The sequence below is a fragment of the Zonotrichia leucophrys genome, chromosome 9 (assembly GCF_028769735.1).
Source record: "Zonotrichia leucophrys gambelii isolate GWCS_2022_RI chromosome 9, RI_Zleu_2.0, whole genome shotgun sequence".
NCBI lineage: Eukaryota > Metazoa > Chordata > Aves > Passeriformes > Passerellidae > Zonotrichia > Zonotrichia leucophrys.
Window position 1 is genome coordinate 3,748,832 of NC_088179.1, and position 21,616 is coordinate 3,770,447.

Consider the following 21,616-nt stretch of genomic DNA (forward strand, 5'->3'; position numbering starts at 1 on the left):
ATTTTAGGGGGTTTGGGGTGCTAAGCCCCAGAGCTCCGCCGTGTCCTTCTGTCCCTTCCCAGGACTCGTAGGAACACTTCGGGCGGCCTCCCCAGGGACTTTTGGGGGACCGCCCAAATTATGGCGGCTTTAGGATGTTTTAGGTGCGCTGACTCCCTCCGTGCCCTCCCCAGCGACGCCCAACGCCTTCCCGCCGTGTCCTCTTGTCACTTCCCAGACTGGGCGTTGGGGACTCTGAGGGGGAGTGTGTGACGGGGGGAGTGGTTTGGCCGGGTGTGGAGAGCAACAACGGGGTGCGGAGCTCGGGGTGCGGCCGGAGCGGGTCCGTGGGGGCGGTGGCGGGGCAGTGGCGGGCCCGAGGGGGCGGTGGCGGATCCGAGGGGGCGGTGGCGGGCAGTGGCGAGTCCGTAGGGGAAGGCAGGGCCCGGCGGTGACCGCCGCCCGCCCCGCCCCGCCCACCCCGCGTCTCCTCGGAGACCTCGCGGCGCGCGGCCAATGGCGCGCTCGGGCACAGCGCCGCCCCTCCCGCGCCTCGCGAGATCTGTGCCCGCCACACCCCCAGTGCGGACTACATCTCCCGGCGGCCCCGCGGGGCGGGCTCGGCAGCCAATGAAACGCGGCAGCTCAGGGTAGGCGGGGCTGTTCGGGACCAATCGGGTGCAGGCAGCTACAGCGGCGGAAGCGGCGCTCGGCAGCGGCGGCGACGCGGGGCGACCGGCCTCAGGGACCGGCGCACGGCACCGCCCCGGGCACAGGTACTGCCGCGGCCGGCGCACGGCATCGCCCTCATGTGCGGGCCGGGGCTGGCTCCGAGGAAGGGCTGCGGGTAGGGGGTGGCGGCCGCCGCTTCACAGCGCGACGGCGGCAGGGGGGCAGCGAGCCTTCAGCCGGCAGAAGCACCGCGGAGGGGGCATCGCGAAGGGGCGGCAGCAGGGCAGAGCGACGCGGTGTGGCCCGGCCCGAGGCGGCGGGGCCGTCGCGCTGCCGGGCACATCCGGGCCCTGCGGCCCGGCGCGGCGGGGCGGGGCGCGCAGGGCGGGTGCTGATTGGCCGGCGCCGCCCCGCCGCCATTGGCCGGGCGCCGCGCGAACCCGCCCGCGCGGGCGCGCCGGGGTGGGTGGGGCCGCGGGGCCGCGCCCGGAGAGCGGGAGGGACGGAGGGAGGTCGGAGACAGCGGGGCCGGGCCGGGCGTGTCGCGACATAACGGCCGCGCTGCCCTCCCGCAGGTGACATGAGCTCGCAGCAGTTCCCCCGTTCGGGCGCGCCTCCCGCCCCGCTGGGACCAGCGCCGCCGCCCATCCCCACCAGCGGCTCGGCCGGGATTATCGCCCCCGCCGCCACAGGTAAGCGCCATCCCGGCCCCGCGGCTGTCGGCAACGGGGGCGGGGAGCGATCCCGGGAACCCCGCCCCGCCCATGGCGCGCTGGCGCTCGCCTCGGCGGGAGGAGCAAGGCGGGCCCGGGGCCGGGCCGGGAGCTGCCGCGGGTCCGCGTGCGGAGAGCCCCGGGGCGGCTGCCGGGACAGCGCCGCAGAACCGGGTTGTGCCCGGTGTCTGCGCGCAGGTGCCTGACCCGCTCAGCATCTCATGGAGCTGGAAATGGGGCGGGAACTGTGATCGCAGCTCCTGCTGTCCCTGCCGCGGTGACAGGTTTCCAGAAGTGACTGGGGGAGCAGCTTCATTTTCAGGAGGTTTTATACTTGTTTTCAGCTCGATATTCACATACATATTGCATTACATGTACAGTTTTTCATGCTGTTTGATCTGGGATTTAATGGCAGTTACTTATATAATTATTTTTCACTTGAAAGAAAAGTTAGTTAATCTGTGTTTAAAGGAGGTGTTTAGTTGGACTTCTCAGAGTTGACCCCAGATTCCCCAACATTGCCCAACCCATCAGCTCTGAGGGGAACAGACAGAAGCAGTGCCAGAATTCCCAGTTTTTCCATCCCTGAAAAATGTCTAATTATAAGACTGAACTTCTTTAATTTCCAACATCTCATCTCTGACCTAGTGGGTGACCAAAGCGAGCTTTGTAACAATTCTGACCTTTTTCCCTGTTTTTCCCCAGTGAGTGAGGAATCCAGCCGTGAGCCAGAAGTCGCTCCCAGGGAGCACATGGGCCCCAGCGGCTCCATCCAGCCCCGGGAGGAGAAGCAGGAGCCCGTGGTGGTCCGGCCATACCCACAGGTCCAGATGCTGACCCAGCACCACCCTGTCCAGTCTGGGGCCCCAGTGACAGTGACAGCACCACCAGCACATTTGACTCCAGCTGTGCCACTTTCTTTTTCAGATGGACTTATGAAGGTAATGAGAGGATTCATCAATACAATGTGTATGAGTAGGTGTTGAGAAAAAATAAATTACACCAAAACCTTCCCTGCTTTTGATTCTAAAGCTTTCCTTGCATGTTCTGCTAACTGTGCAGTGTCTTGTGGGTTTGGCTGTTTCAGATGATACACTGAGGACTTGCTAGTATTTCAGCCATGATTTCTACCAAATGTCCATTTTTTCTGCAAGATATAAAGTTAACTGTTAAAATCCAGTGTCTGTAGGGCAATACCATAGCCCTGACAGATTCCACTGATTGCCCATGCCAGAACCTGCATATTTCCAGGACAATATATGCTCTTTGTTTGCTTGGAATAACCAAATGTTCTGTATCTTTCCTCTCCAAATATTAAGCCATACTTAAATAAACTTTCTCCTCAGGCTTTGACCCCACAGAATGATTGCAGCTTCACCACTGGGCTCTCATTTGAAGTTGCCAATGTTTCTGTTTTTCCATTTCTTGCAGCCTCCCTTGAAGCCCACCATGCCCAGCCGGCCCATTGCTCCTGCTCCACCCTCCACTCTCTCAGCTCCCACAAAGGTCCCTGGGCAAGTGACTGTGACCATGGAAAGCAGCATCCCACAGGCTCCAACAATCCCTGTGGCAACCATCAGTGGGCAACAGGTCTGGTTTTCTGGTGGCTTTTCTGTTCCATCTCACTGCATGCTCAGATCAGTACCAGTACAGCTGAGGTGAGGGAATGTAAAGAGAGCAGTTTCCCTGGTCAGTGCTGCCTGGACCATTAAACTTCAGGCTTGGTTATCACCATCTCTTTCCAAAGCTGCTGGTTTGATGGGATTATGCAGCTGGATAGCACAGCCAGGCTGTGATGGCAGAGCCATACCCACAAGCTGGGTTTTTCCTTGAAAGCTCCTGCTGTGTCAGTGTCACTTGGAGAATTTCTGCTGTGGAGAAACTGCTGGGATTCATTATTGCAGTGTCTTCAGCTTTCCTGGGAGGAGATCAGAAGAGACCAGTGAACAGTTTTGATCAAAACTAGTGAACAGTATGGTGAACAGTTCATGGCTTTGCACTGTGCTCTTACTGAACTAGGAGTGACAAAATTTGAGGGAGTCTGTGTAGATAATTATTTGAATTTTTTTCCCTCTAACTTGGCTGCAGAGCCAGTCCTGTTGCTTTGAAAATAGTTTGTCAGAACAGTCACTACTAAACCTCTCAGGGTTTTGGTGTAAAGTGCCTTTAGGTGGACTTGAGTTAGTCTGGCTAAGGATGTGCAGCAATTTCATGGATTTATCTTATATTAATATCCCCAGGAGGTCTAGAATTATAAAAAAATAAAATTTGTTCCAGCATTTGCCAGGTTTCTGCCATTCTCTCAAGTTTATTGGAGAGGTGGTATGAAACTGCCTTAATGTCACCAATGCTAGAAGGGACAACTCTGTGGCTGTTTGTGGGTGGCTGCTGGGTGACTGTCACCAGGTACCAACCATCAAAACACACCAGGGAAACAGAAGTGTTTGCATCTTCCAGTGGCAGCAGGCTCTGTAACTTTATCCTGTCTCCTCCACTCAGCTTTTAATGCATGCAGCCTTGGTACACCCAGTATTCCTCCAGGATCTCTTTTCTGTCCCTGAGGCTGAGATATGGTGATTCTGTGGCCACTGATTTTTGTCAACACAGCTGACTTGTTTTGTTCTTGAACTCTGCAGGGGCATCCCAGTAACCTGCACCATATCATGGCCACCAACGTGCAGATGTCCATCATCAGGAGCAGTGCTCCTGGGCCTCCCCTGCACATTGGAGCTTCTCATCTGCCCCGAGGTAAAGATGCAGCTCTGCTGGCCCTGCCTCCTGCTCACAGGCTCTCAGCCCACACCTCTGAAACTCCTCACTGCTAATGCAGCTATTCCCTCAGATTTTAAAACTGCTGGCCTTTTAAGAATTATGTTGCTTTCAGCCATTTAGGGCAGGCCCACGTGACAGTGTTTAAAATGCTGGCAGATAGCAGCACATCTGTTATTCTAATTCTTTGCTGTTAAAACAATTGAGAAAAAACATCCTCTGGTAGAGACACACCTGCTCTGTAAAATGTCATGTACATTCTGGGCAGCAAGTATTGCTCACCTCTGGCAGTTGTGAGCCACGTTCTTGTGTCCCCCTGTCACAGGACCACTCGTGCCTTGTTATGCATGCTAACACATCATATTGTGTGCATTTGCATTTTCCCATGAGTTAAATGCTGGTGATACCTACAGGCTCTTGTTTCCCAGCATTGTGGATGCTACAGCTTGTAAAACAGGAGATCAGCCCTTAATGCAGCCCTGTGCTCAGCACAGCCTGGCAGATTTCTGACTCCAGCTTGGCTTTCAAAGTCTTATGGGTTGGGTTTGCAGTTCAGCTTTAAATTGATCTGAATTCCAAGTACCATTTGTCAGTTTAATTTCCTTTTATGCTCAGTGTTATTTGCTGACTCACTCAAGAAAAATAAATTGATGTGAGCAAAAACATAATCTTCTTTAACTAGAGCAGTTGGAAGACTGTGGAGGTTTCTCTGTAGCTACAGTAGTGTTGTTCACCTGATTCTGAGGGGACAGCTGCCACAGACTTGGACTCTCAGTACACATTTTCTTTTTTTCCCTGCCCTTTTTCTCTGGGTTTGAATATTAACTTTTGAGGTAATTTCAATGGGGGACATGTACAGAAGATATACAACCCAGTTCATCATCTGACTGCAAGGCTGTTTGCCTGCTACTGTGATTTATTATGATCAGGAGTCATCAGACAGGAGACAAATTAATCAGTTGCAGGTTTAAATAGTGTGGAGTTTTGGTCTTGGTTTTTTGGGGGAGGTGTAGCTCTTTGTTTTGTTTTGTATGGTGTTTCCCTGTTCTTTTGCAAGTGTATTTTTCTTCTGAACTTCATCAGCTGCAGTGAGATCATTGCTGGTATCAGATGACTTATTTACACTTTGGCCCAGTAATCAAACTGAATTATTTCTACTGATTTCCATAGCTTGGAATAAGAAAACATGGCATTTGCAATACAAGGCTATTATAGGGGAATAAGAAATACATCTAAAACAAATTAATTTAAAGTAATACCTACCCCTCCACACATGCTTTTGTAAACCTTATGTATGTTTATTGAAAGCCTTATTTTTACACCAGCATCATGAACTGCCCTGAATATGAAATGCATTAGAACTGAAATACCAGCTGATGTCAGGGTGTGTCTGTGGTTGTGATGGAGCTGAATTTAACATGTTTGGTTTCTTCCCCAGGTGCAGCAGCTGCTGCAGTGATGTCCAGTTCTAAAGTCACCACAGTGCTGAGACCAGCCTCCCAGTTGCCAAATGCAGCTGCAGCCCAGCCAGCAGTGCAGCACATCATCCACCAGCCAATCCAGGCAGGTAGCAGCCAGGCAGCTCTGCCCATCACTGACCTCCAAACCCTTCCTGGCACTCAGCTGTAATGTATAACCTCCACTTATTTGTGTGCAGCTGCTGTCAGCTCTCTTCCAGCTCTATTTGCTGTATTTCCTTCATAGACCTGGTGGGTTTTAATCTGGCTCCAGAGTGCTTGGAGACTGGGAAGACAATTTCATTCAGACACACTCAAATTTTAAAGACTGAAAGATCCAGTACAATGTGCTGGTGTTAATTTATTGTTCAGTATATGAATTGATGGAGAATTTTTGAAATCTCACTATAATGTGCTTCTGTATATCTTGGCTTTTGTACCTGTATAAGAAGAAGATTGTAGATCTTGTCTCCCTAGAGCAGTGCTAGTGTTCAGCCCCAGGACAGAGGGTTAAACATCTTCCCACTGTGCTTTCACTTAGGATCCCAATCACCTCTAACTTTGTGTGTACTGGAATTTCCTGTCTTTTCATTTTGAAGGGACCTGACCTTTGAGGTTTTTCCTAAAGACCTTCGAGGTCTTTAATGTTAATTTTGTTGCTTCCTGGTTCCTGTGCTGTATGTGTGTTGAAAACCAAGACAGTTCTGCTTAAGAGCTTGCAGATAATTCAGGAAGACTGGAAATGTCTCAGAATGCCAAAACTTAGTGACGAGGTGCAGGGAAACCAGTTTTAATCAAGTAATTCCTAGTTGTTCTCTAAACTGCAGAATTTCCTTTCTGAATGTTCCCTCTTTGATGCTTCTTTTTTTTAGTCACGTCCTCCTGTGACAACTTCAAGCACTATTCCTCCTGCAGTGGTGGCAACTGTCTCAGCCACGAGAGCTCAGTCCCCTGTTATAACCACAACAGCAGCACATGCCACAGAGTCAACTCTCAGGTAAAACCTACAGAAACTCTGAATATTACAGAAATTGCAGCAAGGGGAAATGTTAATCAGCCTGAGCTGATAATCCTCTACTTATGGGAGGATATAAAATGAAAATAGTAATGCTTTTGCACAGTGCAAATCCTTGAAGTTCTGTGAATAAAAATGGGTATAAGCATGAACTTAGAGACATTTATAAGGGTAAAAGGGCTTTTTAAGGGCTCTGTGTTATGAAAAGGAAAGACCTTAAGGAATCATTTTTGAACCGCGGAGTTTGTGTTGCAGGAACTTGTGGGTATTTGGCCTATATTTTTTATAAAGACACAGTGAAAAGTGACATGTGGCTGCTGAAAGGAAGTTTAACTGATAAGAGTTATGATAACTCCTGGCTGGGTTCACAGAGCAGATGAGGACAGAACATTGTAGCTCCAATTCCTTATGTTGCTTTGCCATGTGATTGACAGCAGCGCTGCTGTCACCAGGGAGGGCACTGAGGCCTGATGTGTGTGCCTGTGTTGATGTCCCCCACTCAGTCTCCAGAAGGTTCCCTTGATGAGTTCTTGTCTTGCCCTGCAGCCGCCCCACGCTGTCCATCCAGCAGCACCCGCCCTCGGCAGCCATCAGCATCCAGCGGCCGGCACAGCCGCGGGACACGGCCACGCGCATCACGCTGCCCTCGCACCCCGCCATCGGCACCCCGAAACCACAGCTCCACACCATGGCCCAGGTAGGCAGCACAGCCCCTCCTGCTGCTGCTTGAGCCTTCTTTAGAGCCTGCAGGCTCAGATTACCTTTTGGAGAAGAGTTAGTATGAGTTAATAATGAATGTTCTGTACAGTCGTGCAAGGTGATTCCATACTAACTATAGATGTTAAATGTAGTAGTCTTCTAACTTTAAGATTTTTTTTTTCATAGAAAACCATTTTCAGTACTGGTACTCCAGTGGCAGCAGCAACTGTGGCACCTATTTTGGCAACAAATACCATTGCTTCAGCGACCACAGCTGGTGAGTGTTCATAATGCTGTTGTGGGAGCATCATGAGGGATGGGGTTTGTTGCTTTTTGTTGGCTTTCTTTGAATTTAGAACCCAGTCATTTCTGGGCAAATATTTTTTCATAATAAAGACTGCATTTGGAGGTGCATGGCTTTAGGAGTGCAGTTACTGAGTTCTTCAGGGAGGTTGGTTTGGGGGTTTTGCCCTCTTTGGGATATGGATACACTGGCATGGTAGGGCTCCATAGAAAGATCTCCTGTTAAGTTTGGTTTTTTCCTTCAGGTTCTGTATCTCACACCCAAGCGCCTACAAGCACCATTGTTACCATGACAATGCCCTCCCATTCTTCCCATGCTACAGCTGTCACGACCTCAAACATCCCAGTTGGTGAGTGATTTCAGTTCTCAGAAAAATGTGTAACTCGTGCTTCAGTTTTTCTCTGCATGCTGGAAGTGTTTGTGCATGTTAGCAAATTAAGGAGGGAAAGAAAAGCAGTTCAGGCTGGGAGAAACCAATTAACAGGTCTAGTATTCTAATTTTTTTAATATCAGAAAGAAAGGTTCTGGAAGGAGCAGGTAATAAAATGGCTTATTTACTTTCTCTGTTGAATTTTTATACAAACTTGGGCCTTTTGGCATTTCAAAACCTGCATTGGGTACTCTAAAAGTTTTAAGTGCTTGGTGATAGACTATGGCTTTCATAGCTGATTTTGTAAGTTACTTCATGTGCTTCTTGAGGTGTAAGGTGTAGCTTAGCTGGATTTGATTAGTGTGTTCACTTGAATGTAAAACACAAAGGCCCAAAGGTGGGAACTTTATTTGCCTGGATGCCTGTGGAATGTGTCTGAGATGTTTCCTACAGAACTACATAAATTTCCTTTGGTTCATCTGTTTTCCTGCTGACAGCCATTTCTTTTGAAATCTTGTAATCTCTTCCCCAACCATATATTTCCAAGGAGTGAAATTTTATCTCATACATCAGTGTTTCTTGTAAAGTTCTTGCAGGTGTTTTCTTCCTTTTCATGGCCTCTGTCCACAGACACTTGTCTGCCTTGTCTCATTTCCAATGCTCTTGTTCTTGACATTAGAATGGTTTGGGCTGATCCTAAAAAACATAACTTAATCTGAGCACTGAGGTGACTTTATTAGCAAGTATCATTTATATATGTATTTAGAATATCCATCCATTCTGATATAAATTGATGAGAAATGCTTTGTTCTCCTTTTTCTTTTGGCCTGTTGTGAGTAGGAAATCATTTGGGTGTAGGGTAGGTTGTTCTGGGTTGAGAGGGAAGGGAGTGGAGTTGGTTATTTTGTATTGATCTTGCTTTGCAGTGCTCACTAGCCTTTCCTTTGACTGTCAGTTGATGACGTTTGTTTTCTTGCAGCTAAAGTGGTTCCCCAGCAAATCACCCACACTTCTCCCCGGATCCAGTCTGACTACACAGCAGAGAGGAGTAACCTCATACCTCTGTCCAGCCACCGGGCATCTCCCAACCCAGTGGCCATGGAAACCAGAAATGACAACAGGTGAGCAGAACCAACAGCTCTACCCATGAGAGAGTGTGTGAGTAGGGTGTGAGTGCCCTGTTCTGCTGTGGTGGAAATAACACTGCAAAACCTGAGGGGGAGGATGGGATTTGGTAGTTCAGGGAGTGTTAAAGGGCACTGAGGGTTACCTGTTGAACTCTGTGTAACACTTGCTCTCTTTGATGCCTGTAGGCAGTCGGTGCCTGTCCAGTTCCAGTATTTCCTACCCACCTACCCTCCCTCTGCCTACCCTCTGACTGCCCACACCTACACCCCCATCACCAGCTCCGTGTCCACCATCCGCCAGTACCCAGGTAAGCCCAGCTGGGGTGGCAGCCTCAGGGCTTTGTTGAGCTTCTGAATGTGCTCTAGTGATAGAAGGAACTAAAAGGATTGTGCTTGACTCTGACAATTAGTCACAAAAAGTCTCTGATGATTTGTTGGTTTTCAAGAGTTTCATATTTGATACCTCAAAGGTTCTGTGTCTATAAGTAAAAGTTTTGAGTCTACACATTAAAACAGTTTGGCTTCTCCAAACCAAGCCAGCTCTTTGGTGCATCTTCATTCCCTGGTGTTCTGATAAGCTTTTTTAATATCTTTTCACGTGAATGTACAGTTTGAGAGAGATACCTGAACCAAAAAGGGAGAAACTAATTTGCATTGCACACTTGCATCAGTGTTCTGTTGGGAAAAATGGAGCAATTAATGTATTTGAACAGTTACAGTAATTTGCAGTCAAAAAAATTATGCACAACCCAAACTTACGTGATTCTGTGACAAAATTTGGAGCACTCTTACCTTACCAGGTTGTTTAGGGCTGTTCTGTATCATGGGATAATTTCCACTATCCAGACTGCAAGAACATGCACATTGTGGATTTTCATGGAATATCTGTGTCTGCTGGCAGCATGATTCCTGTGAGCAGTACAGAGGAAATTTAGAAGGACTGGGAGGTGGCAAAGCCCATTTGTTGAACAGGAAAGTGTAGAATCATTGGGCTCTTTAGGTTGAGAAAGACCTTCAAGGTCATCAAACCTAACCATTAATCCAGCACTCCTAAAGCCACCATGAAACCATTTTCCCAAGTGGGAAATATATTTTTATATATAATATATATATTAATATGTTTTATATATTTATATAAAAATATTTATATTTTTAAATTCTGCCAGGGTTGGGGACTTCACCACTTCCCTGAGCAGCCTGTGTCAGGGCTTAACAACCTTTTATGTGAAGAATTTTTTCCTACTATCCAATCTAAACTTTCCCTGACAGAACATAATTGCACACAGTCAGGGGTTCCAGTTCTGGAGGGATATTGGGGTGCTGGTAGGCTAATGGTCATTTGTATAAATGCAAATATATGTTCTTCATCTGGAGCTCATTGACAGAGACATTTTCATAATTAACTTGTTAAATTGACTTGAAGAATCCATGGAAGGTATTAATTATGGCAGCTGGTGGTGGCAACTTAAAGCAGAGCATTCAGGGTATGAGGAGGAAGGTGCACCTATGCTGAGCACAGCTGGGTGAGGGTACAGAGGATTTCAGAAGAGACTTTTTAAAAGATCACTGAGATAAGGAGAGTTAATGCAGAATTTTGGTTTACCAAATGCTGGTTGTGTTTTATTTAATATCCTAAAAGGATTTTGTTGGATAGAAAGTTTTGCAACAACAGTGTTTTGACTAAGAGAATAAATGTGCCACGCTTTATACAGAGCCATTTCCAGGGACCTGGTTTCAGTTTTTGATGCCTGTTTTTAGAGTGTCTTGTCAGCACAAGAACTTGATGGAAATCCTGTGACAATGATAAAACCAGCTTGTTCTGCATTGTTAGCAAGCAAGGCCATTGTTGGCAAGTTCACACTTGCATTCTGTGTGTGGCTGCAGAAATCCTGGTGCAGCTCTGCAGAGCCTGGAAATCTGGAGATCCAGGGTCTGCAAGTGGCCCAAAAGAATTAAAGTGCTGTAATGCACTCTATAGTGGATCTGAAAAGGTGGAATCTGTTGTTTAGAGCTGTGAATTTATTTAAATGATTGAGCTGCTTAGAGCAGGTGTATTTTTGGGAACATTGTTCTGCCACTGAAATATAATTTTATTCATTTGAGCTGTGGGATCCAGCCTATAACTGGATCCCTGTTCTATCTGGCCTGTTCTGATGCCAGATAAGGTTATGTTCAACTTCAGAGTTGAGTCAGCTTCAGAGCACAGTAAATTACTTAGGTTTCTGATTACTTTTAATCTATTTTTTAAAGAGGGAAAAATGCCAAGTGTTGGTACTTACAAGCACTGTAAAATATGATAGTGGGCAAAAATAGAGCACAGCATTCTGAGATTGTAATTTGAGTCTGCCTAAAAGCAGAGTTAAACTGCTCTTTTCTCTTGCTGCAATTAGAAATAAAAAATGGAATTAAAATCAACAGTAATTAATTCCTCTGGCAGACAATCTTCCCTACTCTCATATTTACTACTGCAACAAACAGATGGGCAAATTAACATTTCAAAGCAAAAAATAATCTTTGAAAAGTTGTGTTTGAGCAGGAGGTGGGAGGGGGAGCTGAGCTGGTGACCTGCTGCTGAGCTGTGTGTGCTGCTCCAGTTTCAGCCCAGGCACCCAACTCGGCCATCACGGCTCAGACTGGTGTGGGAGTGGCCTCCACCGTGCACCTGAACCCCATGCAGCTGATGACAGTGGATGCATCTCACGCCCGGCACATCCAGGGCATCCAGCCTGCCCCCATCAGTGCCCAGGGCATCCAGCCTGCCCCCATCAGTGCCCAGGGCATCCAGCCAGCGCCCATTGGCACCCAGGGACTGCACCCTGCTGCACCCATGGGCGCCCAGGGGCTGCAGCCAGCGCCCATCGGGGCCCAGCAGCCACCAGGAGACACCAAAACCTCAGGTAAGAGCAAGCAGCCAAGTCCTCTCTTCAGAGTGAGACAAAGCAGCTGAGCTTTGAGTCCTGCACCTTTAGCTGTGACTCATGATGTTGTTACAGTCTCTGTGGTCCAGAGGTGGACACTGAATACATCTATGCACATACTCTCCCAGGAAATGCTTTTTGGCTGTTTCTGAAGTGATTTATTTTTAAAGCGTGCTAGGTGGAGCCTGTGGGTAGCCTTGGATGGGTTACTTCAGTGGAAAACACTGGTAGTGCCTGAGCTTAAACAAATGCCATCAGTAAGGCCTTGTAGCAAAAGTAATTTACAAGTGAGTGATGTTCTCTGGCTGTGCATGAGATCCCAGGAGCAATTAGGGTACAGCCAGGTACCTTCTGCTGTTGGTAACCTGATCTTGAGCTGTGACAGAAACCATCTTTCATTGTAAGTGATTGGTCTGATGAAGCCCCAAGAGCTTACAGGAGGAGTGGGAGATGGCATCCAAGAGAATGAGCTGTTGCATAGCTGGCAGGCACTGCACAGGGATTTCCTGGCTGTCCACATGCTCTGCATCCCTCAGCTGGCCAGACAGGCTGGCAGAATGCAAACACAGCTGATGTCACTTAGAGCTCACATGTGTTGCCACATGGGCTCTACCAGAAGTGTTGCTCTGTTGACCCAGTTGTGTTGGTGATCTCGCTAGTGATTTCTGCATTTTCCTTGTCTTCTGGAGAAGATTATTTCCCTAGAAGTGGTTGTTAGGCAGGAAGTAGTTTCCTTCTTCCCTGCAGAAGGTTCAGTGATCAGATTGCTCGTGGCAAAGGCTCTGCTTACAAAGGAGTCTGAAAGCACTGCAGTTAAGAGACTGAGGGACTCAAAAAATGGACAACATTTGCTCTGCAGACACCTGCTTTGTCATCACATTCCCTTAAGTAACTGCTGCTTTCCCCTCTCTGTTTTTGTCTCTGCCATGTCTGTGTCCATCCTTCCCAGCAGTAGTCTTGGCAGATGGAGCCACCATTGTAGCCAATCCTATTAGCAACACGTTCAACACTGCATCTGCAGCAACCACAGTTGTGCAAACCCACAACCAGAGTGCCAGTGCCAGTGCTCCAGCCCAGGGCTCCTCGCCACGGCCCAGCATCCTGCGCAAGAAACCGGCCACGGACGGGTGAGTGCAACGGGGGTGACACGTGGGTGACACTTCTGTGCAACCCACCCAGCCAAATGGACTCATTTCAGTGGAGATAAGCAGTACTCCAGCAGATTATTCAGTCAGCAATGGTTATAAGTAACCTGCTGATCAGTGAAACAATGATTTTCATCCCCCAGGGCAGGATATAGTTTTCTGTAGTGTCAGTAATAAAATGAGAAGGACAGTTTGTCTCCTAGGTCTTGAAAGTGACTTTTTGAGAGAAAGTGGATTTGAGGCTTTCTTGCTTAGTGTGATAAGGAGTTCATAGTCTACTAAAATTAGAATTGGGTGCTTTTTCTTCAGTGCTTTTCTTGGAAGAATATGTGGATGAGTGGAAAGGATAGGATTAGTACCCTGCTGTGAAATCTGATTAGGAAAAAGGGAGGGAGTAACTTAAACTCTTAAAATATTTTATGTTGCCTGTCTATTTTTAAATGCCTTAATAAAGAGGCAAGAGACAGCTTTAGAATTAACAATGCATTTCTTCCCAGCTAGCAACTGAAAATGTGTGGCACTAATGTGTCCTGTGAGATTAAAATTGCATACTTTTTATGTGGGTGGAAACCTTTTTTAAGGCAGAGAAGCTGTAGGCTGTAAAACTCAAAGAGAAGTTAAAGAGTCAGGTAGATCACTAAAGACTGTTTCAATTTGTGATTATTTTGGATAACAGTTTAACTTTTGGTTCCACTGGAGACTGAATAGTGTCTAAAAGACCCTAATCAGCCTTATCATCCTAATATCCACACTCAGGCCTTGAGGTCCTGCAGTCAGGCTCTGACAGTCAGGTCCAGCTAAAGGGAGCAGATGCCCATGTGAGCCCTGTTTAGCTCCAGATGATTTGCTCATTCTTGAAGCAGCAGTGGCATGGCCAGACCCCTTTGTCCACTGCTGGCAGTTGCGGTAGTGTTCTCACTGACAGGATGAAAGTAAAGCTGGCATTCTTGGAGAAGCTCTAAAGTGGGGGAGACAAGGCCAGAGCAACTAATATTTTATTTTAAAAGAAAATAAAATAGCTAATTTGAAAAGTAAAATGAGACTTTGTGTAGTGAATTGATTACACTGAAGACAGAGCAGTGCTACAACCATAACTCCTGTCCTGGTTTAAGAGAGCTGATTTCTTTGCTCTCAGGGGTGTTTGTCTTTGCACAGGGAGGTGGGAATCCTAGATCTGTCTGTCTCTTTCAGGCTGGCAGTCCGGAAAAGTTTAATTCCCCCTCAGCCACCGGAAGTGGCCAGCACGCGTGTGGAGAGCACGATGCGAAGCACGTCTGGCTCACCAAGGCCTGCTGGGTAAGACTTCAGGGAACAGCCACCTGCACCATAATAGTTGCATTTTATTTATCTGAGTTGTATTCTTTGGCTATTGGCACTTTTCTTTCTTTTGGGAAACAATCTATTTTGAATTTGTGCCAAACTGAAACAGCCTTGACAAGTTCTGCTGTTTGTGAAGCTGTGGTGATGAGCTTTCACAGAAACAAACAAAAACCCTCTGCTAGTGTAAGGGGAGATAGACCTCAAAATTTTTTTCTATAGTACTTGAAAATTAATTCTGAGGAAAGGTAAATGCAACTTCTGCCCTGCTTCACTTGAGTTCAGTGGCTTTACAATTTGTTGTTTTATAACTGTAAGCCACAGTGGGAGCTCCTGCAGAGGATGGGGCCAGTACAGTTGTGGGTAAAAGCTCCACTTGGCTGCACTGTAGAACTGTTTTAATCCTTAACAAGTATTTTGAAGTTACCTGGAATTAGTAATGAGATTTGTTTGTCACAGTGAATGGAAAAAAGTAGTATCTGTAATCAGTACAGATAGAAAGGTTAGATTAATCTGCAATCAATACAGATTGGAAAGGGAGAGGAGGAGGAAATATAACTGAGATTAAGCCTTCTCCTGTTGTTAAATAGTTTACTGCACCAGGTGGGTGCAGGAAAAACTGAATAGTCTGACTGCAGTTTGGCTCATTCCTTTTGTGCTGGGTGCTCCCAACCGAGATACACTTCTCTTCATTTCTCTTTGCTTTTATCTGTGCTCCAGGGGCAAGCCAAAGCCTGAAATCCACGTGTCCATGGCCACCCCAGTGCCTGTGTCTATGGAGGCAGTGTGTAACCAAGGTGGTGAGCAGCCCACCATCACGGTGCCCCCGAGCTCCCAGCAGCCTCCCTCTGCCATCCCCACCATCATCGCAGCTGCCAGCCCCACCTCCCAGCCTGCAGCAGCCCTGTCCACCATCCCAGGGGCTGTGGCAGCTGCCCCACCCACCTCCACCACCATCGTGGCAGCTCCTGCTCCTCCATCCACCATGAGTGGGGCCCTGTCAGCGGTGCTGGGCCCTGTGGTACCAGAGATCAAAATCAAAGAGGAAATGGAGCCCATGGACATCATGCGGCCGGTATCTGGTACGTGCCTGGGAATCATCATGGTGGGTTTTTGGGTTTTGAGACAGTGGGGGAATTAGGAGGGTTTTTCAACAGTTTCATCTTGAAAATGGAAGGACATCTCTTCCATGGTAGCACAGAGCACCAGAGTTCCCATAAGATCTTTTTTGCCTTTCTCCTAATCTCCCATGAATCCACTTCTTATTGTGGCTGCTTTGTTCATATTCAAATGATCCAACTCCAAAGAGTCTTTGTGAATTCCTTGTCTAAAATGCACATGCTCAGCAGTGGTACCAACATATTATGGAAGAGCTGAGTTGAATTCAGTTTGTTTACAAATCCTACTGTTCAGGTGCAGTGGCCTTTCTTGTATGTGAGGAATTCATGGCCAGAGCAGGATTTCCTAGGGCCCTCATGTGATTCATGCATATTTCTCTCTAAAACTTTTCAAAATGTTCATTATATTGCCTTACTTTTCCAGCTTGGCCATAGTTGCTATCAAATGGCATGGTCAGTAAATTCAGATCCTTACAGATCTTACTGGGCACTGTATAGTGGCAAAGTGACAGGAATGCATCCCACATTCATGGGTTTCAGAGTTCAGGCTTAGCTGTTGGTTTTATCACTCTCCTTGAAGCTGTGTGTTGTCCTGTGGAAAGCAGCTCCTTGCTGCAGCTGTGTCTGGAGCATGGGCAAATAGCATTAAGCTCTTTGGGGCCCTTCTGTCTCTTCCTGGCATTTGTGACCAAATTGTCAAGAGATCCGATCCCAGAAATGTTGTGCTGCAGCCTTATGATGGCTGATTGTCCTTCCAAGTTCAGGGAGCATTCCCTCAGATGGCCTGCCAGCTGCACAGGTGTGTTGGTTGGTGCAGTGACCTGCTGAGCAGTGCTGAGGCTTGGCAGTACAAGCAGACCCCTGCAAGCAGAGTGCTGCAGTCCTGCTTTGATTCCATCTGACTCTCATGAGAGAGTCGGGATTTGCTTACTGACAGTGACCTGTGCTGGTGTACATACAGAGGGGTTTTTACAGTAACACAGAGAGATGTTAGCTAACATTGAACATAAGCTTCAAATATGAAGCAATTGAGGGACAGACAATTAGCTCTGCTCTCATTCTTTATGTATATGCTACACTAAAGACTTTAGCTTATAAGCTTGTCCTAATAATTACTGCTGGCTTAATATCTGGCCTGTTGATGCACATCATACCCCTCACACTGTGCTCAAACAGGACCTGCTGTTGGAGGTGGTGTTCAAACAGTGCCTTATCTTCCCACTGCTGATGGCTGGGTTGTTCTTTCTTCCTCTCAGCAGTCCCTCCCTTGACTACAAGTACTGTGTCTCCATCTTTGGCACTGCTGGCCAACAATCTTTCCATGCCTCCGAGCGATTTGCCACCTGGTGCCTCCCCAAGGAAGAAACCCCGTAAGCAGCAGCATGTCATCTCCACAGAGGAAGGGGACATGATGGAAACAAACAGCACTGATGATGAGAAATCCACCGCCAAAAGTTTGCTGGTGAAGGCAGAGAAGCGAAAGTCTCCTCCAAAGGAGTATATAGGTAATGACATCTCTGATGTCTTTGTTGTTATTCAGTATTTTCTCTTCTGTTTGTTTCTCAGAGAAGGTGCTTTGTCACATTATCACTTCCTAAATACGAGTAATAGAGAATCCAAGTATCTGTTCTTCACCACTTTTTGTATAGTGTGGTGGTGTTCACAGGGGTCCCAGGATGAGGGAAGAGATGAGAATCTTGACTCCATGTTTCAGAAGGCTGATTTATTATTTTATGATATATATTATATTAAAAGAAAATGATATGTTAAAACTGTACTAAAAGGATAGAAGAAAGGATTTCGCTAGAAGGCAGGAAAGGAAATCTTGTGACTGACCAGAGAGTCCGAGCTAGCTGACTGTGATTGGCCATTAATTAAAAACAGCCACATGATACCAATCAAAGATGCACCTGTTGCATTCCACAGCAGCAGATAATTATTGTTTACATTTCATTTCTGAGGCCTCTCAGCTTCTCAGGAGAAAAGATCCTAACAAAAGGATTTTTCATAAAATACGTCCGTGACATTATAGGGCTGGGAAAATGTCAGGCAAAATGAATTTTCTCAACCCACATTGTGTATGAGGCAGCACTTACTAACCTGCTGCTGGATTTCTCGGGGATGCCAGGCTGCTTTCAGTGCTGATGATAATGCAGCTGTGGCTCCTTTTGCAGATGAGGAGGGTGTGAGGTACGTCCCCGTGCGGCCCCGGCCGCCCATCACGCTGCTGCGGCACTACCGCAACCCCTGGAAGGCCGCGTACCACCACTTCCAGAGGTACAGCGACGTCCGCGTCAAAGGTCAGTCCGGGCAGGGAGCACAGTGAGGGGGGAAGCAGGCTGCACTGGCAGCTCTGCCTCTGTGCATGAAAACATGCTCTGGTTATTGAGGGATCTGCCTTTGTGCAGTGATAGAAATGTGCTCACTAAAGGTATCTCATAAAAGTGATGTGCTGTAGTGATAGGCCGCGGCTGAGTGTTCTCGTCAGCCACCTATCACTTGCCAGTTAATCACAGACATTCTGTATTTAGTGTAACTTGTCAAGTAACAAAAATAATACAATACTTTTTACCTAATACAAGGAAATCAGAGATCAGATACTGTCTTCCAGACTTTTCAGCTAGTGTTTTAGAATTTTTAAGCAGACCGGTTTTCACAACTCTGCAAAATACATCTAGGAGAGAGTAAAAGTAGTACAAGATAGACCATTTATTTGTGTTTGAAACACTGAGCACTGCATTCTTTAAATGAGAAAAAAATGGGTTATGATATAATTTTTCTGAAAGTACAGATAACCGGTTAGTCAGAGCAGCAGTCAGGTACATGGCAGATGGGAAGTCACTTCCCTGTCTGAATCAAAATGCTGCTCATTGTCATTTATTAGGATGTAGGGAGAGCAGAACTTGGGTTATTGTTGTTTGAGAGGAGAGGCCTGGCCAACTCCTGAAATTTGAGTCCTGTATTCTTGTGTTTCCTGGTGACAGAAGAGAAGAAGGCCATGCTGCAGGAGATTGCCAATCAGAAGGGTGTGTCCTGTCGTGCACAAGGCTGGAAGGTCCATCTCTGTGCAGCACAGCTGCTACAGCTGGTAGGTGCATGGGGCTTGGAGCTTCCTGAACATGGGGGAACACAAAGCTGTGTAAGGCAGGAAGACATTCTTACAAACTCAGTACACTGGGATGCCCCAAAGGAGCTGGTGTATAGTGCCCAAAGGGAGTGGGACATGCTTTCCCCTGTCTCAGGAATGTGGCATTAAGTGGCTTGGAAACTTGGAGTGTTGGTTTTGATCCAGACATAAGAGCTGATGTATTTTGTACAGATGATCAAAACTGGCAACTCCCTCCTGCTGATGCACAGGTCTGAAGAAGCGTCTGTTTGGGATGGTGCGGCTGATCTGAGGAGGCAGCACTGATCCACATTCCTGGATGCTTCTGTTTCAGGTTGGGGGTGAGGTAGGTGCTCTGCATTTTAGCACCAAACTCCCCAAAACCTCTGCATTCCTGGAATAGTATTGTGAGCAGTAGGGGAAGCAGTTGTGGTAGGATCCATGTTTCTTCAGAAGAGGAGCAGTCCTGTAAATAGGATGTTAAAAGGAATGATAGTGCCACATTTTGTCAGAGGCTCCATCTTCTGAATCACTGACAAGAGCAGCTGAGAGGGGAATGGATTGTCACTGTTTCTGTGTAGCTTTGGTAACATGGGCGAGTGTTGGCCAGCTTGGCAGTGACCCTTCTCATGAAGGGCTGATGTCTTTTAGACAAACCTGGAGCACGATGTGTATGAGAGACTGACTGCCCTGCAGGAGGGACTCATTCCTAAGAAAAAGGCAGCAACTGATGATGACCTGCATCGAATCAATGAACTGATACAGGTAGGTCCTGTGGCCAAAACCCAAAACCATACCCTTGGTTACAGGCATAGTTAGTAAAAGCTAAAGCTGACATAAAAACCCCATGTGGGTTCACTGCCTGTGTCATCAGTTACACGGGGCACAGGTAGGGGAATGGGAAGGCATTCTGTGGTTAATAACCAGTGTTTCCTTTCAGGGGAACATGCAGAGGTGTAAACTCGTGATGGATCAAATCAATGAGGCTCGAGACTCCATGCTAAAGGTCTTGGATCACAAGGATCGTGTTTTGAAGCTTCTAAACAAGAATGGAACTGTCAAGAAAGTGTCCAAATTGAAGCGAAAGGAGAAGGTTTGAACGCAGACCAATGACTTTGGAAATGGAGAACGTGTACAGAACAGAGCTGAACCTTTTTGTAGTTTGGGTTTATTTTTAAGCAGAGCATCGGAATAAAAAAGGATGAGTTTAGGGAACAGATGGACACGTGAAGCCTGGTGACCTGAAGGGATTGTCCTTGATCTTGTCATAATGAACAAAGATTTCTCTCAGGCTCATCCCTTTTTAAAGTCTTTCCAGTCCCACTGTTTAACTCCTGATGTGTCAGGTTTGGAGACACGTGTAAGGCAGGAGGTTGTGCAGGGGACTCCAGGAGGCTGACACACAGCTATGGACCCAGACAGCAGCCAAGCTTCCAGCAGTGGAAATGGCACCTCTTTCAGTTACCCCATTCAGTTCTCATTCTGACCTTCCAGTGTCTCAAGCAGCCTTCTTACACCAGTGCCACTGCACTATAGGGGATCTGCCACAAAGAATCTCCAACAGCTCAGAAGCCCTAGCTGTCAAGATTAAATAAAAAATTTAAAAAAAAAAAAAGAAGGGGGGAGGGGGGAAATCATTTCCAAGTGATATTGTAGTGTCTGTGTCTGTGTTGGTGCTCTGGGATACTTGTGTTGAGGTACCTCTTGCAAGAGGTGCTGTAGCTGGTGTAATGTTAATTGTACGTACCACATACATCCTGAAAACATGAATAAAGGAATTGGAGGGTTTTGTATGTGAGCAGTTCATGTACCTTTGTGCCAGTGAAACTCTTCAAGCTGTAAACTTGAAAACAAGCTTTGGAAGGAGCCTGAGAGGAAGAGAGCATGTTGGGAACCAGCCAGCACCCTGTGCTGTGGAGGGTGAGTAATGCAGTTCAGGTCCTAAAGATGAAATATGGATTATCCCCCATGCACTTGTGCAGTTAACCTTCATATTTTAGAGAAATTGCTAAATCAGTTAATTTTTAGTCTCCTCAGCAGGAAACTTCAGTGTCATGAACTAACTGTTAAGAATATATTCTTTTGCTCCTCCAGATATAGTGCTGCTATGTTGCCTTTATTCAGAACTGACTTCTTTAAGAACTTAGATTAAAAATCTATTTAATTCTTATTTCCTAATTTTTATAATTCGAGAAGTAAGTAGCATGTGCATATTCATACTGGTTTTGTGTTTTTAACACATGCACACCAAGTTTATTTCAGCTTTGGATGGTAGTCTTTCAGGTTAGCTTGATTTTGCTCATTCAAATGACACTACTTCCATTGTAAGAAACAATTCTAATATGATGATATTGTAACTTTGATATTAGGAAAGTTACAGTAGTTGTGTGTGTGTGTGTTGAAATTAAAAGCAGAGGTAAGACCAGAAAAGGTGGGAATTAAACTGCTGCTATCACCTCGTATTTCTTGTGCTCCAGGAACAGAAAAGCATGCACAACTGCTGAAGTATTTGTTTGATGTTGCCAGGGTAATAAAACACAGCACTGACACTCCCATGTTCCTAAGGACTCCACAAGAAGCTCTGTGGTGATTATGAAGTGGACTTTTGTAGGGTTGGGAACTGTTTCACATCTTGGCAAAGGGGTTTGAGGTGCAATCCAAGGCATTACCTGCAGAGTGAGGTATGTGGGGGGAAGAAGGGAGGGAAGGATTATTTTAAACACTGCAGAAGTTAGGAACTCCCTCTTGATGTGTTATTCTGGGTATTCTCACCCAATTCTTTGTAACCTTCGTTTTCCTGAGTTGCTATTTAGGGACTTAAAAGGATGATGCTGTTCTATAACCTTAGAATGGCAATAATTACAGCGCTGTGGAAGCCGTGTAGATTATGTAATGTTGAAGGCCAGG

The 21,616-nt window shown here is 46.8% G+C and overlaps 1 protein-coding gene across 5 annotated transcripts; it reads left to right on the plus strand.

Moving 5' to 3' along the window:
• The first annotated feature begins 598 nt into the window (after window positions 1-598).
• On the plus strand, window positions 599-20,502 carry SAP130 (Sin3A associated protein 130). Of its 5 annotated transcripts, none has more exons than XM_064721215.1 (21): window positions 599-755; window positions 1,227-1,343; window positions 2,070-2,305; window positions 2,796-2,954; window positions 4,001-4,112; window positions 5,572-5,696; window positions 6,463-6,587; window positions 7,152-7,302; window positions 7,491-7,581; window positions 7,853-7,957; window positions 8,958-9,099; window positions 9,292-9,413; window positions 11,700-12,002; window positions 12,973-13,150; window positions 14,360-14,464; window positions 15,206-15,567; window positions 16,860-17,108; window positions 17,778-17,903; window positions 18,588-18,691; window positions 19,361-19,474; window positions 19,650-20,502. In XM_064721215.1, the coding sequence occupies exons 2-21, from the start codon at window positions 1,232-1,234 to the stop codon at window positions 19,806-19,808; spliced, it is 3,180 nt and encodes a 1,059-aa protein (XP_064577285.1). In that variant the 5' UTR covers window positions 599-755; window positions 1,227-1,231; the 3' UTR covers window positions 19,809-20,502. The 5 variants fall into 5 exon arrangements, with proteins under 5 accessions (XP_064577285.1, XP_064577287.1, XP_064577286.1 ...); XM_064721217.1 differs by having other exon boundaries at window positions 16,863-17,108; XM_064721216.1 differs by having other exon boundaries at window positions 12,976-13,150.
• Window positions 20,503-21,616: the final 1,114 nt, after the last annotated feature.

Coding starts and splice junctions, on each gene's coding strand:
- SAP130 (XM_064721215.1), top strand. CDS start 1,232: ATGAGCTCGCAGCAGTTCCCCCGTTCGGGCGCGCCTCCCGCCCCGCTG. Junction 1,344..2,069: donor TATCGCCCCCGCCGCCACAG/GTAAGCGCCATC, acceptor GTTTTTCCCCAG/TGAGTGAGGAATCCAGCCGT. Junction 15,568..16,859: donor CATCATGCGGCCGGTATCTG/GTACGTGCCTGG, acceptor TCTTCCTCTCAG/CAGTCCCTCCCTTGACTACA.